The sequence below is a fragment of the Electrona antarctica genome (genome assembly GCF_951216825.1).
Source record: "Electrona antarctica genome assembly, chromosome: 5".
Classification (NCBI taxonomy): Eukaryota; Metazoa; Chordata; class Actinopteri; order Myctophiformes; family Myctophidae; genus Electrona; species Electrona antarctica.
The window spans coordinates 53,879,908-53,902,178 of NC_136810.1; the positions used below are offsets into that span (position 1 = coordinate 53,879,908).

The window sequence follows — 22,271 nt, forward strand, 5'->3', positions numbered from 1 at the left end:
TGTCAGAGCTGAAATCGACATGTAAATATGAAATAGATGCTTAAACATGTAGCTAGGTGTAATGTTAGAGTCCACAGAAGTGATCCTTTCAAGCCTGTTTTCTCAAATAGCTGTTTTCTGCAAGACATTACTCTATAAGCCATATCTCCAGAACTGGAGGGTCAAACTGAACAACCAATATGTAAATTTGAAGCTATGATTCCCTGCTTTCACATGACATGAAAAAACGAAAATTCAAAAAAATCCAATGGCAGTCCCTCAGTCAAATTTAGTCACATTTGGTTGCGGTACTGAATATAGCAGATCTACATGCTCACAACGCGTCGCAGATGGTGCTATATACGCGTTGTGAGATATCGTGCCATAGATATTTGGTTTGCACGACACTGGCGAGCGACCAAATATAAATCAGCCTAAAGTTCTTAAAGGTGCGATGAAACCAGAGTCCACGACCACACAGCCATTAGCGCGGCTCTGCTGCCGGGCCTTGTTCCCTCTCTCTCCCCAGACACGTCCCAGGGCGGCATCTATTCTACAGCACAGCACAGCCTCCAATTATGAACTCTGTTCCAGGTGTGCCAAGTGTAGAGTGTGTGTGTGTGTGAGAGAGAGAGGGAGAGAGAGAGAGAGAGGGACAGGGAGAGAGAGAGAGAGAGAGAGAGAGAGAGAAGGAGAAAGAGGGAGAGGGAGAGAGAGAGAGAGGGAGGGAGAGAAAGAGGCTATAGGGGTATTTGTGTGCGGGTGAGATGGAGAGATACTGTACATAGTGTGTATGTACTGTGTGTGTGTGTGTGTGTGTGTGTGTGTGTGTGTGTGTGTGTGTGTGTGTGTGTGTGTGTGTGTGTGTGTGTGTGTGTGTGTGTGTGTGTGTGTGTGTGTGTGTGTGTGCGTGTGTGCGCGCGTGCGTGTTTCTCTTCGGAGGGAAAGTTTGTGAGAGAATGGAGTGTGTATGTGTGCGTGCGTGCGCACGTGCGTGTGTGCGTGCGTGAGCGCGCACGTGCGTGTGTGTGTGCTATGTACATGAGTCCTCTGGCTGCCTGCAGTAAGAAGAAGGTTCCACTCAGTGGGAGACACAGACGCCTCCCGACATGTCAGAGAACACAACAACGCACCTTCTTTCCTGGCTCCGTGCCGGCAGCGCCATCTTTCTTTTGTCCCACGCCCTCTAGCTGCAGCCATGGCGGTGGGGAGCTAGTAACTCATACCCCCCCCCCCCCCCCGCACAATGCCTATTTAAAATAATATATCATGTGCCCCTCAGTGCAGGTATTACCTTGGGAAAAATCGCATTTTTTACACCGCTGGATTGTTATACCGACCACAATCTGCCTTGTCACGATATATAGCTACCACCAGAAGTCCCTGTCTGTGCACTTCCTGCCTGCCCTCCGGGCTCCGGGTTTGGTTTTCAGCGGCCCCGACCGTGGTTCTATTATTGTGGTGAACTCTGAGCCGCGTCGCAAGGTGTCGCTTTTCCCTTTTAGCGCATTTAGGACGGGAACACGTCTGTGTCGTTGTAGCGTTTTAACCACATTAATCGATATTTTTAACTTTAGCCGTTGAAAAATAGCAGATCTACAAGCTCATAGCGCGGCACCGGGTGCCGCGCTATGAGTTTGTAGATCTGCTATTTTTTTTAAAGTCGTGAAAGTTTGTGCAATTCTTTGAATATATATATTCTTTCACAGCGAATGTTTTTTCCACCTAAATTTGCTAACATATTTTGAGATGGAGGTCAGTGGCCAAATCCATATAATTGTGGGGCTCCTTGACATGAAATTGTTTGAGAACCACTGACATAGAAACACAGGTTTTTTTTCACAAAACTGTCATGATTTAGAAGACATTTTATAGAATCTGGTCTCAGTCCTACATGGGTTAGATAAGAGACAGTAGTGTAGGTCAGTGTAAAGCTTTGCCAAGCGTTCCACTGGGACACTAACAACAATGAAAAACAATACAGGCCTAAGCTAGGTTGAGACGGAGAAAAAAAAAACACTCATAAGCAGGTGTCCTCAACCGACCTCGCAGCCGTCCTGAGAAATAAACATCGCAAACAAATTTGCTTCCCGGGAACTTAACTTACAACCATGCACTTGTAGCCTACCGTCCCTATTCTGGTGCGAACTTGGCAAAAGAAAATTGGGGTGAAGAGATTTGGTGTAGAATTATGGGGCCTAGTAGAGGGTAAGCGCGTGACATCATCATCATCATACCCGGAACTTAAGCCTACTGAGTGGCAAAAAAACTACTTTCTGGCCTTGACAGCCCATACATCCAATCAGAAAAGTCCTATCCGATTGCATTAAACAATGTTAAACGCCACTCTATTTGCCACTTGCTTTATGCATGCATGCGCATACCCTCTAGTATAGACCCCTGGAGGACTATACGGCTAATGAAGTTCATAAGGTTTAAGTGTTAATGGCTCATGTCTCAAGCGATGGCGATGAGAAAGCCAGTCTGCTCTGCTGTACTACGTAACCTTATGTACAGATTCATGTGTAGGGCATCTGAGTCAATAAACGACATCATTTCTGTAATAACGGACCCTAAACGCAGTTCACTCAGGTTCTCATCGAGACTGTGGAACCACTGGCGCACATGTCTGTATGTCAGAAACTGAACAGTGTGGGATATGTGCATATATGTACCTTTTTTATTTATTTTTATTTTTTGTATTTACTGTTATATTGTATTGTTTGTGATATGGATCCTCCTGGGTCTGAAATAAAGATTGATTGATTGATTGAAAGATGTTTGTACTGTGTTAAAAGTATGCCGATGTCTATTGCAACCCTTGACCCCCGCTCTTCTTCTTTCCCTGTGTGTGTGTGTGTGTGTGTGTGTGTGTGTGTGTGTGTGTGTGTGTGTGTGTGTGTGTGTGATTCCAGGTGTTGTTCTCCCGCAACGCGTCTCCACACGTGCACATCCGCCTGGACACGCTCCCCGTGTCCCCCAGCGTGGTGTTGCTGCCTGAACACGGAGCACTGCTGCTGGCTACGGGAAACAAGGTGGGGTGCACCTTGATGACGTGACCAGGTTTTCAATGTAATGAGTCCCGGGATGCAGGGATGGTCTTTTAGATGAGTCCCAGGGATGGTCTTTTAGATGAGTCCCAGGGATGGTCTTTTAGATGAGTCCCAGGGATGGTCTTTTAGATGAGTCCCAGGGATGGTCTTTTAGATGAGTCCCAGGGATGGTCTTTTAGATGAGTCCCAGGGATGGTCTTTTAGATGAGTCCCAGGGATGGTCTTTTAGATGAGTCCCAGGGATGGTCTTTTAGATGAGTCCCAGGGATGGTCTTTTAGATGAGTCCCAGGGATGGTCTTTTAGATGAGTCCCAGGGACATTTTATGAGTCCCACTTCAACGACGTTATAGGAGTTATATTTTGCCATTTTTACAAATTGCAGCATTTAACTCCCATTTCATTTTATATGGTTTTAATGTGATTATATTCATGTAGAAATCAGAAGAAGAAATGATTATTATAACTAAAGCTAGCAAAATAAACTAGAATAAAAAACTGTACAGTAGTACAGTAGTGCATCCCGTGGATGCAGAGGTCGTTTAAGTTTAAGTTAAGGTCCCTTAACTATAAACTGCGTTTTGGGGTTGGACACATGTCGCTGAAAGTCTGAATCTGTTCATTGGGCTCAGTGTCTTCACATACAATTACAATTTAGAACAATCTGGGCATTCAGCAGACGCTCTTAATCCAGAGCGATTTTACAGTAAGGAAGAACAACACAGGGTAAATAAGGGCCTTTCAAACGTGAAGCGATTTAACGCGCCTATAGTTCATTTCCAAATTCCAATGAGACCTGCGTTTTTGCACGGTTTTGCGGTGCGACAACGCAAAGCGTATTCACGTGAGCGCGGTCCCGTGAATTTGTTTGCACGCGTGCTCGTTTCGTGCACACGCCCGCGACTCACCAGACCTGGATTCTGTTTAGCTTCTCTTTTTTTTTACACTTGCGTTGTCGCGCCCCTCTTGAGCAGACCTGTAGCAGACCTCTCGTTGATCCAGGCAACAACGTGTGCGTTCCTCGCTTCACGTTCGAAAGGCCCTTAATACATCGATAGATAGAAATAGTCATCAAGGATCATAGGTAAATTAAGAACATCAGTTCAGTTTATTTATTTTGGTCATTAAAAAACAGATTAATACAGTGCCTGCTTTGTTTTTTGCAAAAGAAACATTGACCAAAAAGGTGTAGGCTGAAGCCTAAGATTATTGTGCCTACCCTTCTAACATATAAATTACTTTCATAGGTGAAATAATACAACAAAGCAAACAACAGAAGAAAAAAAAACATCCGTCTAACAGTAGAATATCTGTACAATCAACCTATGAGTATACCCTATAAAATGCTGTGTCTACATAATATTCTATCTAAATTACATAAATTGAGCCTTTGCATACACCTGTAACGTCGTCGAGGCTAGTGCAAGTGCTACGGCAAAGTGCTGCGGGCTTAGATGGAGTCTGAAGAGGTTAGTTTTCAGACTACGGCGGAGGATTGGGAGTGAGTCTGCAGTTCTGACTGCAATAGTTTTGGGTCCAATGAAATTGCCTTGATGAAGTTGACTCTGTGCATCACTGTATATACTACAGTATATACAGTATGCGAGCATAAAATGTGGTCGGTTTGCGCCGCACCGTCAGCTTGGCCCGGTGTTATTGTGCTGATGGCTCATGCTGACACGGACACTTTGCACTATTGTGCTGCTGGATGGCGCTTCGCAACGTGTTGATCAGCGTGTGTTCGGGTTCCGGTAACCCAGTGTCGGTCAGGTTATTGTGTGAGTGAAATAGGCTCTCTTGCACAAAACATAAACTCTCTCTCTCGCACGCACGCACGCACGCACGCACACACACACACACACACACACACACACACACACACACACACACACACACACACACACACACACACACACACACACACACACACGCGTGCACAGTGTAAGATATAGTAGGATTAGGATGTAGGTCATTGAGACAGACACACCCTCTCAGATAATAAATATACGTTTCAACATGAATGCACAATGACAAACTCTGTATGAATAATGCCACATAATAACAAAAGCACGCACACGCGCGCACACACACACACACACACACACACACACACACACACACACACACACACACACACACACACACACACACACGCGCGCACACACAATACACACAGTACACACAGAGTGTATTTCGGAGCATTCTTGGCATTAGTGAAATAATTAGAAAAGCAGTCTCTCACTGGCACCGAGTCACAATGCTGGACATGGAGCCGTGCCAGCAGATACTTTCACACAATTATGTCCTGCAGGTTTAACGTCACCAGCTCTCTAAACTGGCCACACAAAAGATCACGTTCCTGCTCTTTGTCCCAGTGGAAAGATACCAAAGATCACATACTGTAACGTTAACGTTTGTCTGCGCTGGTAATGGATGGTAATCAGTGTTGATTTCGTCGACTAATACTATGACGAAAAATGTTCGTCTTTTTCACTGACGAAAACTAAATGGAAAACGAAGCTATGATGACTAAATATATCGACAATTTCGTCACGAAATATAAACTAGACTAAAATGCTAGGAAGGTAGTGGACAAGAGATCCAATATAAGTAATTTTACACTTGGTTGCATGCTGATAATAGCCGATCTAATAATACCCCCCCCCCCCCCCAGATCACCAAGGTGCCTCTGATTGGCCCCGGCTGTGGTCAGCTGATGAGCTGTACGTCGTGCCTGCTGTCGTCGGGGGTGACGGGATGCGGCTGGTGTGACGGACGCTGTACGCGCTCCCCGCAGTGCCCCGCCCCCTCCACCTGGACACAGGACCACTGCGCCCCCGTCATCACTAAGGTAAGCCTGACTGGCCTATAGAAAAGCCAGGCTTTTATTTTCCTTCGCATTAATTGGCTCATGCCATTGGAAACTCTGGCATAGGAAGTTGGGAGTCAACGTACGTATTCAGTGTTGTCTGCTGTTTTCTACCGGGGAGGGGAGGGGAGGGGAGGGAAGCGGAGGGGAGTGGAGGGGAGGAGGAGTGGAGGAGGAGGGCGGCGGGCACCAATAGGATCCACCGCCTGTTTTTGACTGGCGCCCGCCCCTCTAGACCAGAAATCACATACAGGCAGGAGCAGGTTATCTCCAAGGTAACCACCCATGTTGATTTCGTCGACTACTACTGTGACGAAAAATGTCCGTCGACTACCTCTTTTCACTGACAAAAACGACATAAAAACTAAGCAATGATGACTAAAACTGTGACTACAACCACTACATACTAGTGTATACTGTAGTTTTTGACAACAAATAAAAACTTGACTAAAATGTTAGGAAGGGACTAGTGGACAAGAGATCCAGTATAAGTAAAAGACGCAAGTCATTTTACACCCATGGTAACGACGACAACACAATATTTTGGGTCTGAGAGGCTAAATCTCATCAAATGTTGGTCCGTGGCTCAAATGCTGAATAAATGATGGACCTTTGATATGAAAAGGGTTTAACCCATTTTGGGCGGGAACCCCTTTTGGTGTTAGCATTATGTTATGCTTTAGCTATTGAAAAATAGCAGATCTACAAGCTCATAGCGCGCCACCGAGTGGCGCGCTACGAGCTTGTAGGTCTGCTATTTTTGAAAAATCAAAGAACCACTGACATAGAAACATAGCTTTTTCAGAAAACTGTCAGGATGTAGAAGACATTTTTAGAATCTGATCTCAGGTCAAAATGGGTAAAAACCACTGAGTTTCAGTATATGTGGTTTTTTAACTTGAAATCTATTCTATCCTATGGTTTGTCATCATTTTGGTCAGTATAGTAGTGCTCTGGGTGCTTTTGTTTAAGCATTTGAACTGTGAAACAGCGAAGGGTTTTATATTGGAATTTCGCTATTCAGCGTCACGCCGACCCCAGCTGTGAGCCTCAGTTTGGCTGTATAGTTATTAGTCGGCTGTGGGGATGTTTCCCCGTTCTTCTGGCCTTTATTGCCTCGCCACACGTCATCACATGGTCTCTGTTTTACAAAGCAGAGAGAGAGAGAGCACCACCGTATAGACTACTGTTACAACAATGGAACGCTTTAACTGTGTAACAAAAAGGCAGCTTTAAATTGGGCAATGTGGGGTTTAGTGGTACACCATTAGATGGGTTGTTATTTTCATGCAAAAAAAAAAGAAGGAAGGAAGGAAGGCATTTCGGGGGAAACTCGACAGTTATTCGGTCATCCACATACTTGAATGTATGCATGTAAACACTAGATGTTAACTGTTTTTGAGGTCCTTAACCCATTTGACCTGAGATCAGATTCTAAAAAATGTCTTCTACATCCTGACAGTTTTCTGAAAAAGCTATGTTTCTATGTCGTTCTTCGATTTTTCAAAAATAGCAGACCTACAAGCTCGTAGCGCACCACTCGGTGGCGCGCTATGAGCTTGTAGATCTGCTATTTTTCAATAGCTAAAGTATAACATAATGCTAACACCAAAAGGGGTTCCCGCCCCAAAATGGGTTAAAAAAGCCCCTGACATGTGACAGGAACAGGTGATGCAAATAAAACGTTGCACAGCAACTGCACAGGACCAGTAAACGTTTTTTTACCTTTAGTTGTTTTTATAGGGAAGCCACTGAAAATACTCTCCCCCTGTCAGGTGAAAAGAAGCGGCTTGGACTCCTCATGCAGTGAAGGAAGCATGAGGTCAGTCCGTTGCTCTCCCCAGGTTGTCAGAGGGAGTGTATAGAGCCCAGCATTACATTAGATAATTGACACGGGTGGAAAAAATGGGGTTACAAAATCGTGGGATAAAAATTTAGAGAGAAAAAAAAATACTCATCCGTGGATTCCGTGTGCGGTTAGTATAGGGTTAAAGGTAAGGTTAGTAATAATAACTAACGCTACGTACCCGTCATCACATCAACAACAGGCTACAGTACATTATGAAGACAGCTCAGCCAGACAGCTCCTGACTGTGAATTCTGCACAGCGTGTATACACAACAGGACACACGGTATATCAACAGCTGTCCTCCTGGACCTTTTTTATGAGGTGCGCATTATTAAACGGAGCTCTGCTGCATTTCACGACAGCAGTTAAACGCTGCTCATGCAGAACGTGTTGCAGTTGCAGTGTCGTTGTCGTCACCCCCCCCCCCCCGCCCCCCAGCGTCCTCTCCAGTCACGCCACTATACTTTAAACAAGACATTGGTCTCTACTTTGAAGGAGGATAACTGGCACGCAGTGTCGGAAAGTAACTATAACAGTGTTGTCAAAGTTACTCTTAAACAGTAATATTATTACTTATTATTTTTGAAAATTAATATAGTTACCTTACTTATTACTGAGAGAGAAGTACTGCCGTAGCACAGGGGTTCTCAACCCGTGGGTCGCGACCCCTCGGGGGGTCGCCAAATTATTTTAGGGGGTCCCCAAATTATTTTCAAAAAGAAAAAAGAAAAAATATTTTTTTTTAAATTTTATTTTCACGATTTTTCAAAAATAGCAGACCTACATGCTCGTAGCGCGCCACTCGGTGGCGCGCTATGAGCTTGTAGATCTGCTATTTTTCAATAGCTAAATTATAACAATGCTTAAAACACCAAAAGGGGTTCCCGCCCAAAATGGTTTAAGGTTATTGTAGCAGTCAATTTATATTGGGGGTCGGGAGGGGGCGGGGCGGGGGTCCCTGAGACATTGCCAAAGACTTTCCGGGGGTCCCCGGCCAAAAACGTTGAGAACCCCTGCCGTAGGAGACAACCCGCAGCACTCCAGGTCCAAACAAAATCCTTCTAGGTGCAAGGCTCGAAGATATAAGTTGAGGTGAAGAAAATGCCAGCACTCATTATATGTCCTTTTACATGATTTTTCTTTACCTCTGAGAATGAAAACGTACGCGTTTCGGTCTGTATGGCCTTCCTCAGCGTTTGTCACAAACGTTGAGGAAGGCCATACAGGCCGACACTTTAAACGACTGTTCCGCTTGGCCAGTGCCCAGTATAACTACGCAGTGCGGTGTTTTGTTTTCTCCATTTTCCTTATAGGCGCTATAATTGCCAGCTAAGTTTCCGCTGACAGTGTGATAGTTTGTCTAATGCTATAGGCCTATAGTGCTCATTACAGCCACATCGAACCACCCAAACTATTTCATTTGGAGAGTCGCACGGATCCATAGCTTGTGAATAATGCATAACAACAGCCAGCGTTACGGTGATGTGTTGTCCTACTGTATAGTACCAATCAAAGTAGCACTCCACAAACAAACACATTGTCAAAATGCAGGTGATTATAACCATTAATGCCAAACACCTGTGGCATTATTACGTGCTACTGTATTGCAAGACATCGTCAAAATGCCATCGCCTTTAAGTAAGTAGCCTTGCCGAGCCATGAGGCCCATAGGGGCAGGAGCCTATCTCCTGTTTCTGTAGCGTGAGGCAGCTTGATGTACAAGTACACCCCCTGGACATGACGCTAGTATGTTGCAGGGACTTACCCCCAATCCTACCCTTGATGCTGAGTGTCAAGCAGGGAGGCACTGGGTCCCCTTTTTAGAGTCTTTGGTATGACCCGGCCGGGGATTGAACCTCCCAGTCTCAGGGCGGACACTCTAACCACAAGGCCACTGAGCCTTTAGAGATACTGAAAATGCTGATTGCCTGCGTGCCACTGACTGTACATTGTATTAGCATCTATTCAATTCATACAGCCCATTTTACAATGGTTACTTTTTTTGCTCAGGGGAGATATTGAATCTTGACCTTCAAGCAGTGCCACTGCCAACTGCCAAGACCTACGCATTAGTGTAATGCCCGGGATTCAAACTCGGGCCTCCCGCGTGAAAGTCCAACATCTTAACCACTAGACCAAAGGGATATCCCTCTGGACCGGGGGAGATATTAGACTTTTGAGGTCATCAGGCAAGAGGCTCTGAGCCACTCTGCTACATTAGCATTAGTGAAAATAGGGTGGGAAATGCATAGATAGGCAACGACCCTTATACTTAAAATAACAGAACTACAACCGCGGCCTGGGCTGTGGCTCAGCGGTCCAGGCAACTTGGCTGGTAATCCAGTCTGGCAGTGTGCTGCGGGTTCGACTCCCAATCCCGACGGCCTTCACTGCATGTCACCCCCCCATCTCTCTCCCCATTTCCTGTCAGCCTAATGTCTGTCCCTCTATAAAAAACAAATATAAAATAAAGACGAAAGCCACAAAAAAGAATATGAAAAAAAAAATAACTACAACCGCACAACAACGTGTCATGCTGCGACGTGTTGTGAGCTTGTAGATCTGCTATTTTTGCAACTCAACCTAAAGCCGTGTGCTGGTTGTTGTTGTCCAGGTCTCTCCGGCCAGCGCGCCGCTGAAGGGCTCCACGGTGGTGACGGTGTGCGGACGCAACTTTGGCTTCAACAAGACGGAGAGCTTCAAGTCCTCGCTGGTGGCGGTGGAGGTGGGCGGGGCCGTCTGCAAACTGTCCCGACAAGACAATGTCAACAGGTGAGGGAAGAAGATGTCTGTGTGTGTGTGTGCGCGCGCGTGTGTGTGTGTGTGTGTGTGTGTGTGTGTGTGTGTGTGTGTGTGTGTGTGTGTGTGTGTGTGTGTGTGTGTGTGTGTGTGTGTGTGTGTGTGTGTGTGTGTGTGCGCGCGCGTGCGTGTGTGCATGCGTGTGCGTGTGATTGTGTAAATGCCTGAGTAATGCCTGCATGCATTCATGTGTATATCGGTGTGTATAGATAGTGTTTTTATGCATGCACATACTGTATGTCTGCTTGCCTGTAAAAGTGCACGCGCGAGCAAACATATGCGTGCTTGCGCACTACACATTATCGTATGTACAACACTGGGCAGCTACCAGATGAATGAGCTGAGCCTAGAGAACAGTAAGTGTTTTCTAGGGTCACAGAGAGGCTTAATATATTATAATAATGATTGTTCTGTTGAAGGAAGAATGTTAAGACCCTCTCTCTCTATCTCGCTGTGCTGGCGACGCCACAGAACAGGAGCTGTGCATGAGCTCCGAGATCACGTACTAACTACACATGACTCCCCTAATTGTTAAACTGCTGCAGAAATCGCTTGCGTCCAGACTTTTTCCACTCCTCCCCACCCTACCCGCTCCCCCAGTCCAGTGTGTGGCCTTGCAGTTTGAATTCAAAAGCCCCCCATCGTTGCCTAAACGAGCCCCCCCCTCCTCCCCTATCATAGTCCTCTCATTGTTTACATGTTTGAACCCACCCCCGCCACGGCCCAAAGATTGCCTCCTTGTGCCTTTTTTTGCTGTGTGGTAGCTTTGTAGCATAGTAGCTTATCATTGAATTAGGCTTAAATGGTTAGATTGCGGGCGGCGGCAGAGCATAATGGCTGATCTGTGTGTGTGTGTGTGTGTGTGTGTGTGTGTGCGTGCGCGTGTGTGTGTGTGTGTGTGTGTGTGTGTGTGTGTGTGTGCGTGTGCGTGTGTGCGTGCGTGCGTGCGTGCGTGCGCTAGGTGGACTGAGCTGCATTGTTCTCCGGTGGCCAGTGGGAACTTCACCCCATCGGGGCACATGGTCAAGGTGACCAGTGGTCACAAGGTGGCCCAGATCATGGACGGATTCTCCTTTGTGGTGAGAAGAAGAACCGACGAGGACGTGTGAAGATAATGCAAAATAATGCAATGTTCAAGTGTTCGTCTCTCTGTGTTGAGTCAACGTTGGGGTCAGTCTCGTGTAGGCCAGACTGTTGCCTCTCGCATTTTCTAAATGCTTCTGTCATACAGTCTCTGGAGCAACGGAAGCTCTATCATGAGTAAAATATGGGGTGCATACTTAGTTTAGACTATAGTCATTGGTTAGACATGGGTTAAGGTTAGGTTTAGGTGTGCTGCCCCGTGGGAGGTTAGGTTTAGGGTGAGGGTTTGAGATAGGTTGTAGTTGTAGGACTAATGACTGGTCTAACCAATGACTATAGTCTAAACTAAAAACTGTCTAAACTAAGTACTGCACCCGTAAAATATAAAGCGGAAGTGGAGCCTCCTCCACACTTCCGTTTAGTCCTTACAGCCGCGCACATTTATTCTAATATAAATAGAAATCATCTAAGCATGTATGGCTTGTTGCTTAGCAGAAAAGGAAATATAAAAAAATAAAATAGATATTTTAAAATATATTGTCGTGAACAGATTTCGGGAGGTGTAGTACCAGAATATATAGTAGTCAGAGATTGTGGAATAGTTGTCTGACTATGCGAGACTAAACCTATGCCTATCAAAATGGGTTTGTGCACATTCTGCCGACTTTATTAAATAAGGGCTCCAATGGTTGCGAATGTCACTCAACACATAAGATGATAGTTTCAATTTCAGTTTCAGGACAGCAGAAAAGGGCAAAGTACACACGCTTACAAAGAGGACGTTGTCTAGGCCTGTTCTACAATGTTTTGTGACTTGTGGAACAGCTTTTTTAAATTTGATTTCTTTATTTTGCTGTGTGCATATTTATGTACTCATTTTAAAGCACGGTGGTAATCACATAACGGTCCAATTAAACTAGACGAGTTGAGTGTAACTGGAACATCTGACCCCCATGCAGGACCCCGTGATCAAGGAGATCTTTCCTGAGTTCGGCCCAAAGTCTGGAGGCACCATGCTGACCATCAGAGGAGCTCACCTGGACACTGGCAACAGGAGGGAGGTGACCATTGGCAAGAAGACCTGCAGCATCCAGAGGTCAGTCCTAGACCATTGACCGATGTGTCCATCATGTGTTAGACAGTTTTATATTGGAATATTTACCTTTTTTTTTTCTTTTTTTTTTAATGTTTTATCCCACAATTTTGTAACCCATTTTTTCACCCAGTGTCAATTATCTAATGTAATCCTGGGCGCTACACTTCCTCTGCCAACCTGGGGGGGCAGCAGACTGACCTCATGCTTCCTTCTATGCATGAGGTGTCCAAGCTGCTTCTTTTCACCTGACAGGGGAGAGTTTCCCCGGCCCGACGTAGCGCGTGGAAGGAACACGTTATTCCGACCAGTTCCTTTCCCCTCCATCAGGCGCCCCGGCTGGCCAGGGGGAGGTATTTTAGAGACCAGGATTACGGCATGTTTTTGTGAGGGTACCTACCGTAGGGGACACGGGGAGAACATGCAAACTCCACACAGAAAGGCCCTTTCGCCAACCCCGCCTCGAGTATGGGCACTGATGACGCGGAGGAGGGAACACGCCCCCAGTGCCCACAGCGTCCCCAGCGGGAATATAACCCAGGACCTTCTAGCTGTGAGGCGACAGCACTACCGACTGTGCCACCGTGACCCAGAATATTTACCATTTCTAACTGTGGTGCTGAATATTGTCACAGACAGTTAGAAATGGAATATTTACCATTTCTAACTGTCTGTGTCCATATTCAGCACCACAGTGTACTGTAGAGAGTGGAGATTGAACAAGGGAATAGGGGGGAGGGGTTCATACAAGCTCACACAGATTATAACAAAGGTCTCTCCAGGCAGAATCAAACAGGGGACATTGGAGATACCCCATGTCACTCTCCTGTTCCTTGTTGCTCTCTTATTCTCTGTCTCCGATGTTTTCTCTCACTCCTTTCTCTTGCCTTCTGTCCTCCTCCTTGTTTTTCTTTCATTCACTCCTTCCCAATTTCACCCCCTTTCCTCTGTAGATGACCTGTTCAGATGACTTACCAGGTGCCTGCCTGTCTGTCTGTCTCTCCTCAGTGTGACGTCCTCCATGCTGACCTGTAAGACCCCTGACCAAGCGGACCCCTCCAGCGTGCCCGTGAAGCTGACGGTGGACTCTGTGGAACGCCACGCCCCCAACCCCTTCACCTACAACCAGGACCCCGTCATCAACACCATCCAGCCCCTACGCTCCTTCATCAGGTCAGTACAAACACATGAAATATATTATAGTTTGGGCTCGCAAAATATTTTGAGTTTTTTTGTTGTTGTTGTTGTTGTTTTTGCCTTATGCTGCAGTATACTATACTAGCTCTCTGTGGCCTGTTGTAAACAAGCAGCAATGTCTAAGGCTCCACTCACATGAAATAAATGAAAGAAAGAAAGAAAGAAAGATATTGTAATGTGTAAAATGGATGCATTTATATATAGCGCTTTTATCCAAAGAGTTTTACATAAGAGATTACATTCACCCATTCACACACATTCATACACCGATGGCGGGGGAAACCATGCAAGGCACCAACCTGTACATCTGGAGCAATAGAGGGTATGCGCGTGACATCATCATCAAACCCGGAAGTTATGCAGGAATGCCTAGTGAGTGGCAAAAAACTACTTTCTGGCCTTGACAGCCCATACATCCAAACAGAAAAGTCCTATCTGATTGCATTAAACGAACAAACATTAAACAATGTTAAACTCACTGTGCCTGTTGCTTTGCCACTCGATGTGCCACTCGATGTGCCATTCACTTTAAGCATGCGCATACCCTCTATTAGGGGTTCAGCATCTTGCTCAAGGACACTTTGACACTAACTCTGGGGGAGCCCACAGGGATCGAAATGGGACCCCCCCAGCCCCTCTACTCGCCACTCTACCCGTGAGGCCACTCACTGCATACTATAACATATTGTGCTCCCAGACTGAGTACATCTCCATGTCTTCAGGGGGCCACCTGGTCCTCCTCGGATGTACAGTGAGATTTATTATTGAGCACAGTCCTCAAGATTAAATCCCAGAGGAGCCGTGCTGAAAATTGAATCATTAGGTGAGCCAGTCATAATCAGGGCGAGGAAGTGTAAATGTGGGGGGGGGGGGGGGGGGGGGAATAGCTACAAGGTTGAGTGCAGACATCTGACTGTGCAAACAGCTTAGAAAAAGAGACGTAGACCAATTTGCTTCATCTCAAGAGGACGTCAAATTGAGAGAAATAGAAGCGGTGGGGACTTGGAGGGAGAATAATAACCGGGGCGAACAGGGACACATTATCGTTCTCGTTTTACGGCGAGCGGAAACGTTGCGTGGGAGGTGACGAGTGGCCGCGCTAACCGCTAACGCTAACTGCAGGTGCTTCCCACTGGGCATATATCTAACTCATATATCCCCTCGTCTGACTCTAACGCTAACCGACAGCGCTTCCGTTTTCTCTTCTTCTCTTATAGCGGAGGCTGCACGGTGTCGGCTCACGGCTTCTTCCTCCAGTCCGGCCTCCAGCCCCAGATGGTCCTCACCACCACGCACCACGACCAGGAGTTCCAAGTGGTGAGTTCATATTGCGCAGATTACTGCACAGAAATTAACCAATGCATTGGCGCGGGGGTTTCACTCCAAAAGGACGAATACATGCTGCATGCGCAGATGACTGCACAGAAATGAATGAATGACGCAAGGGCGCCCCGCACGACTCCAATCTGTCTCAGTTTCTCTGATCATTCTTACCGGGTGTGCGCGGTCGAGGAACGTTAACTTTACAAGAAATTCTCTAAGGAGAGAATACTAGCACTCACGGACATGTCATTTGGTTTAAGGCACTTTTTATTATTTTATATTCGCACAGTATGCTGCAGAGCCGACAGCACAACGTACACGTTTCACAGTATGCTGCAGAGCAGACAGCACAACGTACACGTTACACAGTATGCTGCAGAGCAGACAGCACAACGTACACGTTACACAGTATGCTGCAGAGCAGACAGCACAACGTACACGCTTCGGCGTATAGCCTTCGTCAGCGTTATACTATATGTTGCACAGAAATGAACCAGTGCATTGGCGGGGGTTTCACTCCAAAAAGGACGTGCATGTATGTATGCCGCATCTGTGAAAAGTGCTCCCAACTGCTCACAATAGCGTTGTCATAGCCACCGTTGACAACTACTCATGGATTGATCGATATAACATATAGTTTAACCCATTTTGACCTGAGACCAGACAGTTTTCTGAGAAAGCTACGTTTCTATGTCAGTCGTTCTTCGATTTTTCAAAAATAGCAGACCTACAAGCTCGTAGCGTGCCACTCGGTGGCACGCTATGAGCTTGTAGATCTGCTATTTTTCAATAGCTAAAGCATAACATAATGCTAACACCAAAAGGGGTTCCCGCCCAAAATGAGTTAAGTGGTTAACAAAGAAAAGGAAACCGTACATAATTGACAAAACCATAACACTTTTAACAGGCTGGATCCTCGTAGTAGTTTATAGATCTTGAACGATGTGCTGCCGCAGCTAAAGATATCCCCCCCCCCCAGACCGGTTGTATTGCATGTACTTCAACAAATACCTCTCGGCCCCCGCCGTCACCAGCGTGGTATTGTCATTAGAAGCATAAAGAACCCCCCGAAAAAGAAAGCCCCCCCCCCCCCCCCCCCCCCACCCCCAAAAAAAAACAAACCCATCTGAATAAAGGGGCATGTGATAATGGAAACGAGAGAGAAAATGCTAGACTAAGCAGAGAAACCGAAAGGAAATGGAAAATCCACACGCGCTTTGGAGAGCCTGCTCATCACCTCTGACTCAACACAACGATGAATGAAGACGGTGGGATGGTCTGCCTCCCGCACACACATTCTGCAGACTTTATCGCTTGTTGTCGGGCTGAGATCTTAAAGGCCACCGGGGGGGTCGTGAAATCACTCGACACGTCCGAGATGAGCGAGGAATACAAGTTTTAAAGTATATCGAAATGACACACACCTACATGCAGGAAGTTGTCAAGGACCGACTCTGGCCTTGAGAGCCATGCAGTTTAGGCCCTGAGGCCTTTTTAAACCATCCAGCCAAGAGGTCTCTCTCTCTCTGCCGTTCACCAGGGTGTCTTAAATGGAAGCGTCTATAGATTCAAGGTCTTAAAATACCGCTTTTACAACTTTAACCCTGGTGTATATCTGTATTGAACACATCAAAAGTTCAATAGTTCAATAGTTCAAATAGTTCATAGACCAAACATTGTCAAAACATATTCATTCCCCCCCCCCACAAATATCTACCCATTTTGACCTGAGATCAGATTCTAAAAATGTCTTCTACATCCTGACAGTTTTCTGAAAAAGCTATGTTTCTATGTCAGTCGTTCTTCGATTTTTCAAAAATAGCAGACCTACAAGCTCGTAGCGCGCCACTCGGTGGCGCGCTACGAGCTTGTAGATCTGCTATTTTTCAATAGCTAAAGTATAACAGAATGCTTGAAACACCAAAAGGGGTTCCCGCCTAAAATGGGTTGAAAAGAAATCAGCTGATCTACAAGTTGCATAAACAAAAGCATACATACAGTATGGGTCAGATCTACATGTTGTAGATCTGATATTTTTTGTCATACAGTAGAGTATAAAAGGGCTTCAGTGGTGAACTCATAAAACCAGTCCAGAGGAGGCTGTGATGTCACTATGCGTACTTCTTTAAGCGAGAAATGAGCCTTGTCAGATCACCCACCTTTTATTCGGAATTTGATGTGTACCGTGGATTACCTACTGTAATGTGATGAAGGTGGTCTTAATTCTGCTCTGACTGGTGAATCAAAAGGTTTAACCCATTTTGGGCGGGAACCCCTTTTGGTGTTAGCATCATGTTATGCTTTAGCTATTGAAAAATAGCAGATCTAGAGCTTGTAGGTCTGCTATTTTTGAAAAATCGTGAAAATGTGCCTCAAACCTTTGAATATATATTATTACAGAGTGAACATTTTAACTCAAATCTTTGCTTCTGGGGGGGTCCCTGGAACAACATATTTTCAGATGGGGGGGCGGAGGCATATTACATATAATTTTTGGGGTCCTTGACATAAAATATTGAGAACCACTGATATAGAAACCACTGATTTTAAATACCGTAGGATAAAAAAATAAAAATAAATAAATAAATAAAAACATAAAAAGACATTTTTTAAATTTCGACGTCAGGCCTAAAAGGGTTAATTCTACTGAATCAAAAGGTTTAAAATAGTCATCATGAATTCTACCTGCTCAGACCCGTTCTGCTTGCACAAGGTCAAGCCCCTGTGATTACCGGCATGATGTGGGAAGGGATGAATAGAGAAATATCATTGTTAGATCCAGCACACATAATAACCTAATAATTCAAAGATTCAAAGGCTTTAATCACCACATGCTCAGGCATGCTATGTGCAGTGAAATGTTGCCGCAATAACAGCATAACAGCAACTTCTCACATGTTACGATAGTAGGGAATAGTTAAGGAATAGAGTCTGCTACACTGTTTATTTCTCATCTCCACTTATTGCTCCACTTATTGCTTCAACGTTTCGATCGATTAGATATCTTTGGGGGGCTTTTTCTGCCTATATTTGATAGTGTAACCTTTACATAAACCAAACACTTACTATCAATGGACGCACAGCCTCTCACAACAACTCTGCAGTGAAGAATGAACTAGCACATTATGAACTGGGACATGAACGTGTGGCTTGATTAAGTGAAGGATCTACACCTGCTGGTGTCATAGTGACCTAATTAACTCAATAAACTTCACCTGCTTGTTGGAGCCACTACTCTAGGAGGGGGTAGCCTGGTTAATAAACCAGACCGAATCAGCCGTTGGCAAAAAAAAGTTGCCTACCAGCGGATTTCGGTCTGGCGAGGCTCAGTAGCACGCCTCTTTCCTACAATCGAGAACAGGTCGGACCAATCGGGACACGGTATGCAATATGGGCGGGCTTTGGTACAGTGACGTTCAATGCTTGAGACTTTTGACTGACAGTAGCTCTGACCAATTGCGTCAAAGAGAAAATGTTCCCCGGGAAATGAAATCCAAGTGGAGCCAGCCCAGACTGATATACCGCGACAGTGTTGTGTGATATTAGTCTGGCTTATTAGCCAGGCTAAGGAGGGGGGAGGTGTGAGTGTGGACTAAACCAACTGGCCTTTTTAACAACTACAGTAAGCTGACATAAAATGGGTTAGACAGAGATGGGGAGTGACATGCAGCAAAGGTCGTCATGTAGGATCGGGATTCGAACCCGCGACACGCAGTCTACGTACGCCAGCCATCCGGGTCAGAACCCTTTTTCTTTTTTTTGTTTTAACCCTGGTGGCACCTGCAGGACAAAAAATAACATTTTCCAAACAAACTGACCCCACTTTGTTACGCTTTTTTATGAGGTGCTCAGATAACTATCTCCCATCTCAGGTTTCATCATCACGCGTCTTTGAAAGTGACCAGTTGGGAGGGAGCCAGGTTCGATTTTCTGGGGTGATGCCTTTGATATCCCCCCCTCTGTCTGGCCATGCATTTCTATCGCCGGTGTGGACCTGATTTATCCCTGCCTGCCTCTGGTCAGACTGAATTAACCCATTTTGACCTGAGATCAGATTCTAAAAATGTCTTCTACATCCTGACAGTTTTCTGATAAAGCTATGTTTCTATGTCAGTCGTTCTTCGATTTTTCTAAAATAGCAGACCTACAAGCTCATAGCGCGCCACCGAGTGGCGCGCTATGAGCTTGTAGATCTGCTATTTTTCAATAGCTAAAGCATAAAATGCACACATTTTCCTTTTGGTAAGAGTAGAGCTGTCCTGGTATATATTTGATCAATGATCACAATGACACACATTGTGAGCTTGTAGATCGCCTATTTTCGCCTTCGTCGTACCAAGAAGCATATTGGGCTTCTTAAGTGATTGAGAACATGTCCCGTCCCCCTCTCTCCCCCCCAGGGGCTCCACTAAGACATGTTTTCTGTTTTCTTGTTGTGACTTTGAAGTCAGTCACAACAAGCAGTCATTTGCACACGCGCACACGCACGCACGCACGCACACACACACACACACACACACACACACACACACACACACACACACAACTTGGTTGAACTTGTTTGTGTTTTGGGGAGGTGAGAACGAAGTGAACACAGAACAGGCCGTGCAGATGCTATCTGTCGTACCCGTCCTGAAGGCACGCGCTGCCCCGGGCTGCAGGTCTGGTCAGGACTGGAGTCAGGACAGGACCCCCCTCTGAAGATTACACCCCTCAGTAAACATGTAAACCCCCCCCTAAACCCCCCTCCACAACACGCACGCACGCACACACACAAACACACACAAACACATGCAGAGACGCTTGTGTGTCCATGCATGGGCAATTACACTCAAAAATACACAAACATACATCCACACACACACACACACACACACACAAACACACACACACACACACACACACACACACACACACACACACAAACACACACACACACACACACACACACACACACAACACACACACACACATACAACATGTGGAGACACACATGCACAGACCTGCTTGCATGCATATTCACACATTCATTCTCTCTCTCTCTCTTAAAAGCACACACACACAGAAAAACACACACCCTCTACAGGCGGCTCACTTTTCAGTGTCCTTTTCCCCCTGGTCATTGACCTGTGATGGGGTCAATGGTTGACGGGGCCCCCAGGGAGCCCGTAGTCTCCACACACACAGACAACAGAGAGAGGAGAGGGGTCTATAGCCCTCCTAGACGCATTGAGCCGGCCAAAGATCACCAAACCACATACTGTAAAGTTTGTCTCTTAAAAAGGAATCGTAACCTGAGGGGTTACTATACAGAAAGGACTCATAATGTAATGAAGTAGAATAATGCTCTTGTTCTACTATACTGTGCATGAGAGAATTAGCTAGAATTATTTCACAAGGTTTCTTAACTACTTAAACTGCACTGAAAGCCAGGATGCGTCGCGACTCGCGCATGTTTCTTTTCATAGCGACCAAAGGAGTAAATTAAGTTACATTCATTACATTTACATTCATTACATTTACCCTGACGTGAGAGGAAGAGACAAAGCAGAGAGAATACTTTTACGACCGCGGGAACCACCTGTAGGCATGGTAAATGGTAAATGGTGCATTTATATAGCGCCTTTATCCAAGGCGCTTTACAGAGATTGTGCATTACATTCACCCATTCACACACACATTCATACACCGATGGCAACGGAAACCATGCAAGGTTCAGTGTCTTGCTCAAGGACACTTCAACAGTAACTCTGGGGGAGCCCGGGTTTGAACTGGCAACCTTGCGGTCACCATCCAGGCACTCTACCCCTGAACCACCCCATGACTGTACGTCAGTCTTGTCAGAATAGTAATAGTTTTTGAGCAGTTTAAAGACGTCCGAATTTGTATATGCCAATGAATTAAATAATTTGAGTAAACACTAGAAGGCGGTGTTCGTATTCAGGAAGTTGTTTGAATAGAAAATTTGATTTGCGACCCCCAACGTAACTTTGAAATGTTCAATCGGTGATTATAAGCATGACACTTCCTGTTGAAAACGCCGTCGCTTTGATCAAGCTTGTTTACATCAGCATTTGTCCTGTTGGAGAAGGAGACGTGTCATTTCCTCAGTGACCTTTGTCGGCTGAGCTTTTGAAATTAGGACTGATGTCTGTGTTTGTGTGGGACAGAAACAATTACATTTTATTTAACGTCTCTTTTGAAGCACAATTGAAAAAAATGCTTTTTTTTCTCCCCTGCAAATACATCTTTTGAAGAGTGTGAATCTCTGTCTCTCGGAGGGACTGAAACGTTGCTTCATTAAATAAGAAAATACTCATGTACCGAGCAAATACACAGTGTGCAGGTGTATTCTATTGCTTTCATTGATGTCCACTGGCCTACGCACCTGTGCATATACGCCTGATTTCTAGGCGTGCAAAATGTTCTCCTACAGGAGAGTGTGGGCAGTATTATGCGTGTCTTAAGTACCAGGTCTTATGACTTAACTTAAGACCTGGAGGCGTGATCAATGCCATTTGGCCAAACAGCATTGACCACGCCTCCAGGTCTTAAGTTAAGTCATAAGACCTGGTACTTAAGACACGCATAATACTGCCCTGTGAATCTAAAAAGCAGTGTTTTCCACATACATTCTACAGACTGTTCTTCAGTTCTAGTCGCTGTAATTTATGTGATGGTGTAATCTGACCAGTCATGCTATGGTCAGATCACCAGTTCATGTCTCAGGTTTATGGGACAGCAGGTGAACGAGCCAGAGGTCAGCGTCTTAACGTGCTAGTCATGGTGCAAAACCTGCTGGGTTCATAAGTTTATACACCCAGGGATGCATTCAGTTCACCTCCAATTCAGCCCGTTCACAATGTCAAGTGGATTTGAATGAAAACCATTTCCCATGAATGGAAACTGTTAGTTATTTTACCACAAAAGAGATTTTCCCCTTCTAAGAAGTGGACTGTCTTGCACTGTAAAAAATGCACTTGGGTCTCAACCAAACACTTGTGGAGGAATTTGTCGAAGCTTAAGCC

At 45.5% G+C, this 22,271-nt stretch overlaps 1 protein-coding gene across 1 annotated transcript in view; it reads left to right on the forward strand.

Moving 5' to 3' along the window:
* Nucleotides 1–22,271, forward strand: part of met (MET proto-oncogene, receptor tyrosine kinase) — a gene marked incomplete at both ends in the record, with an annotated part of 119,052 nt that overhangs the window by 46,432 nt on the left and 50,349 nt on the right. The window contains 5 exon segments of the mRNA XM_079502385.1: nt 10,363–10,520; nt 11,509–11,626; nt 12,590–12,726; nt 13,732–13,896; nt 15,138–15,237. Coding sequence (XP_079358511.1) covers nt 10,363–10,520; nt 11,509–11,626; nt 12,590–12,726; nt 13,732–13,896; nt 15,138–15,237 — 678 coding nt within the window.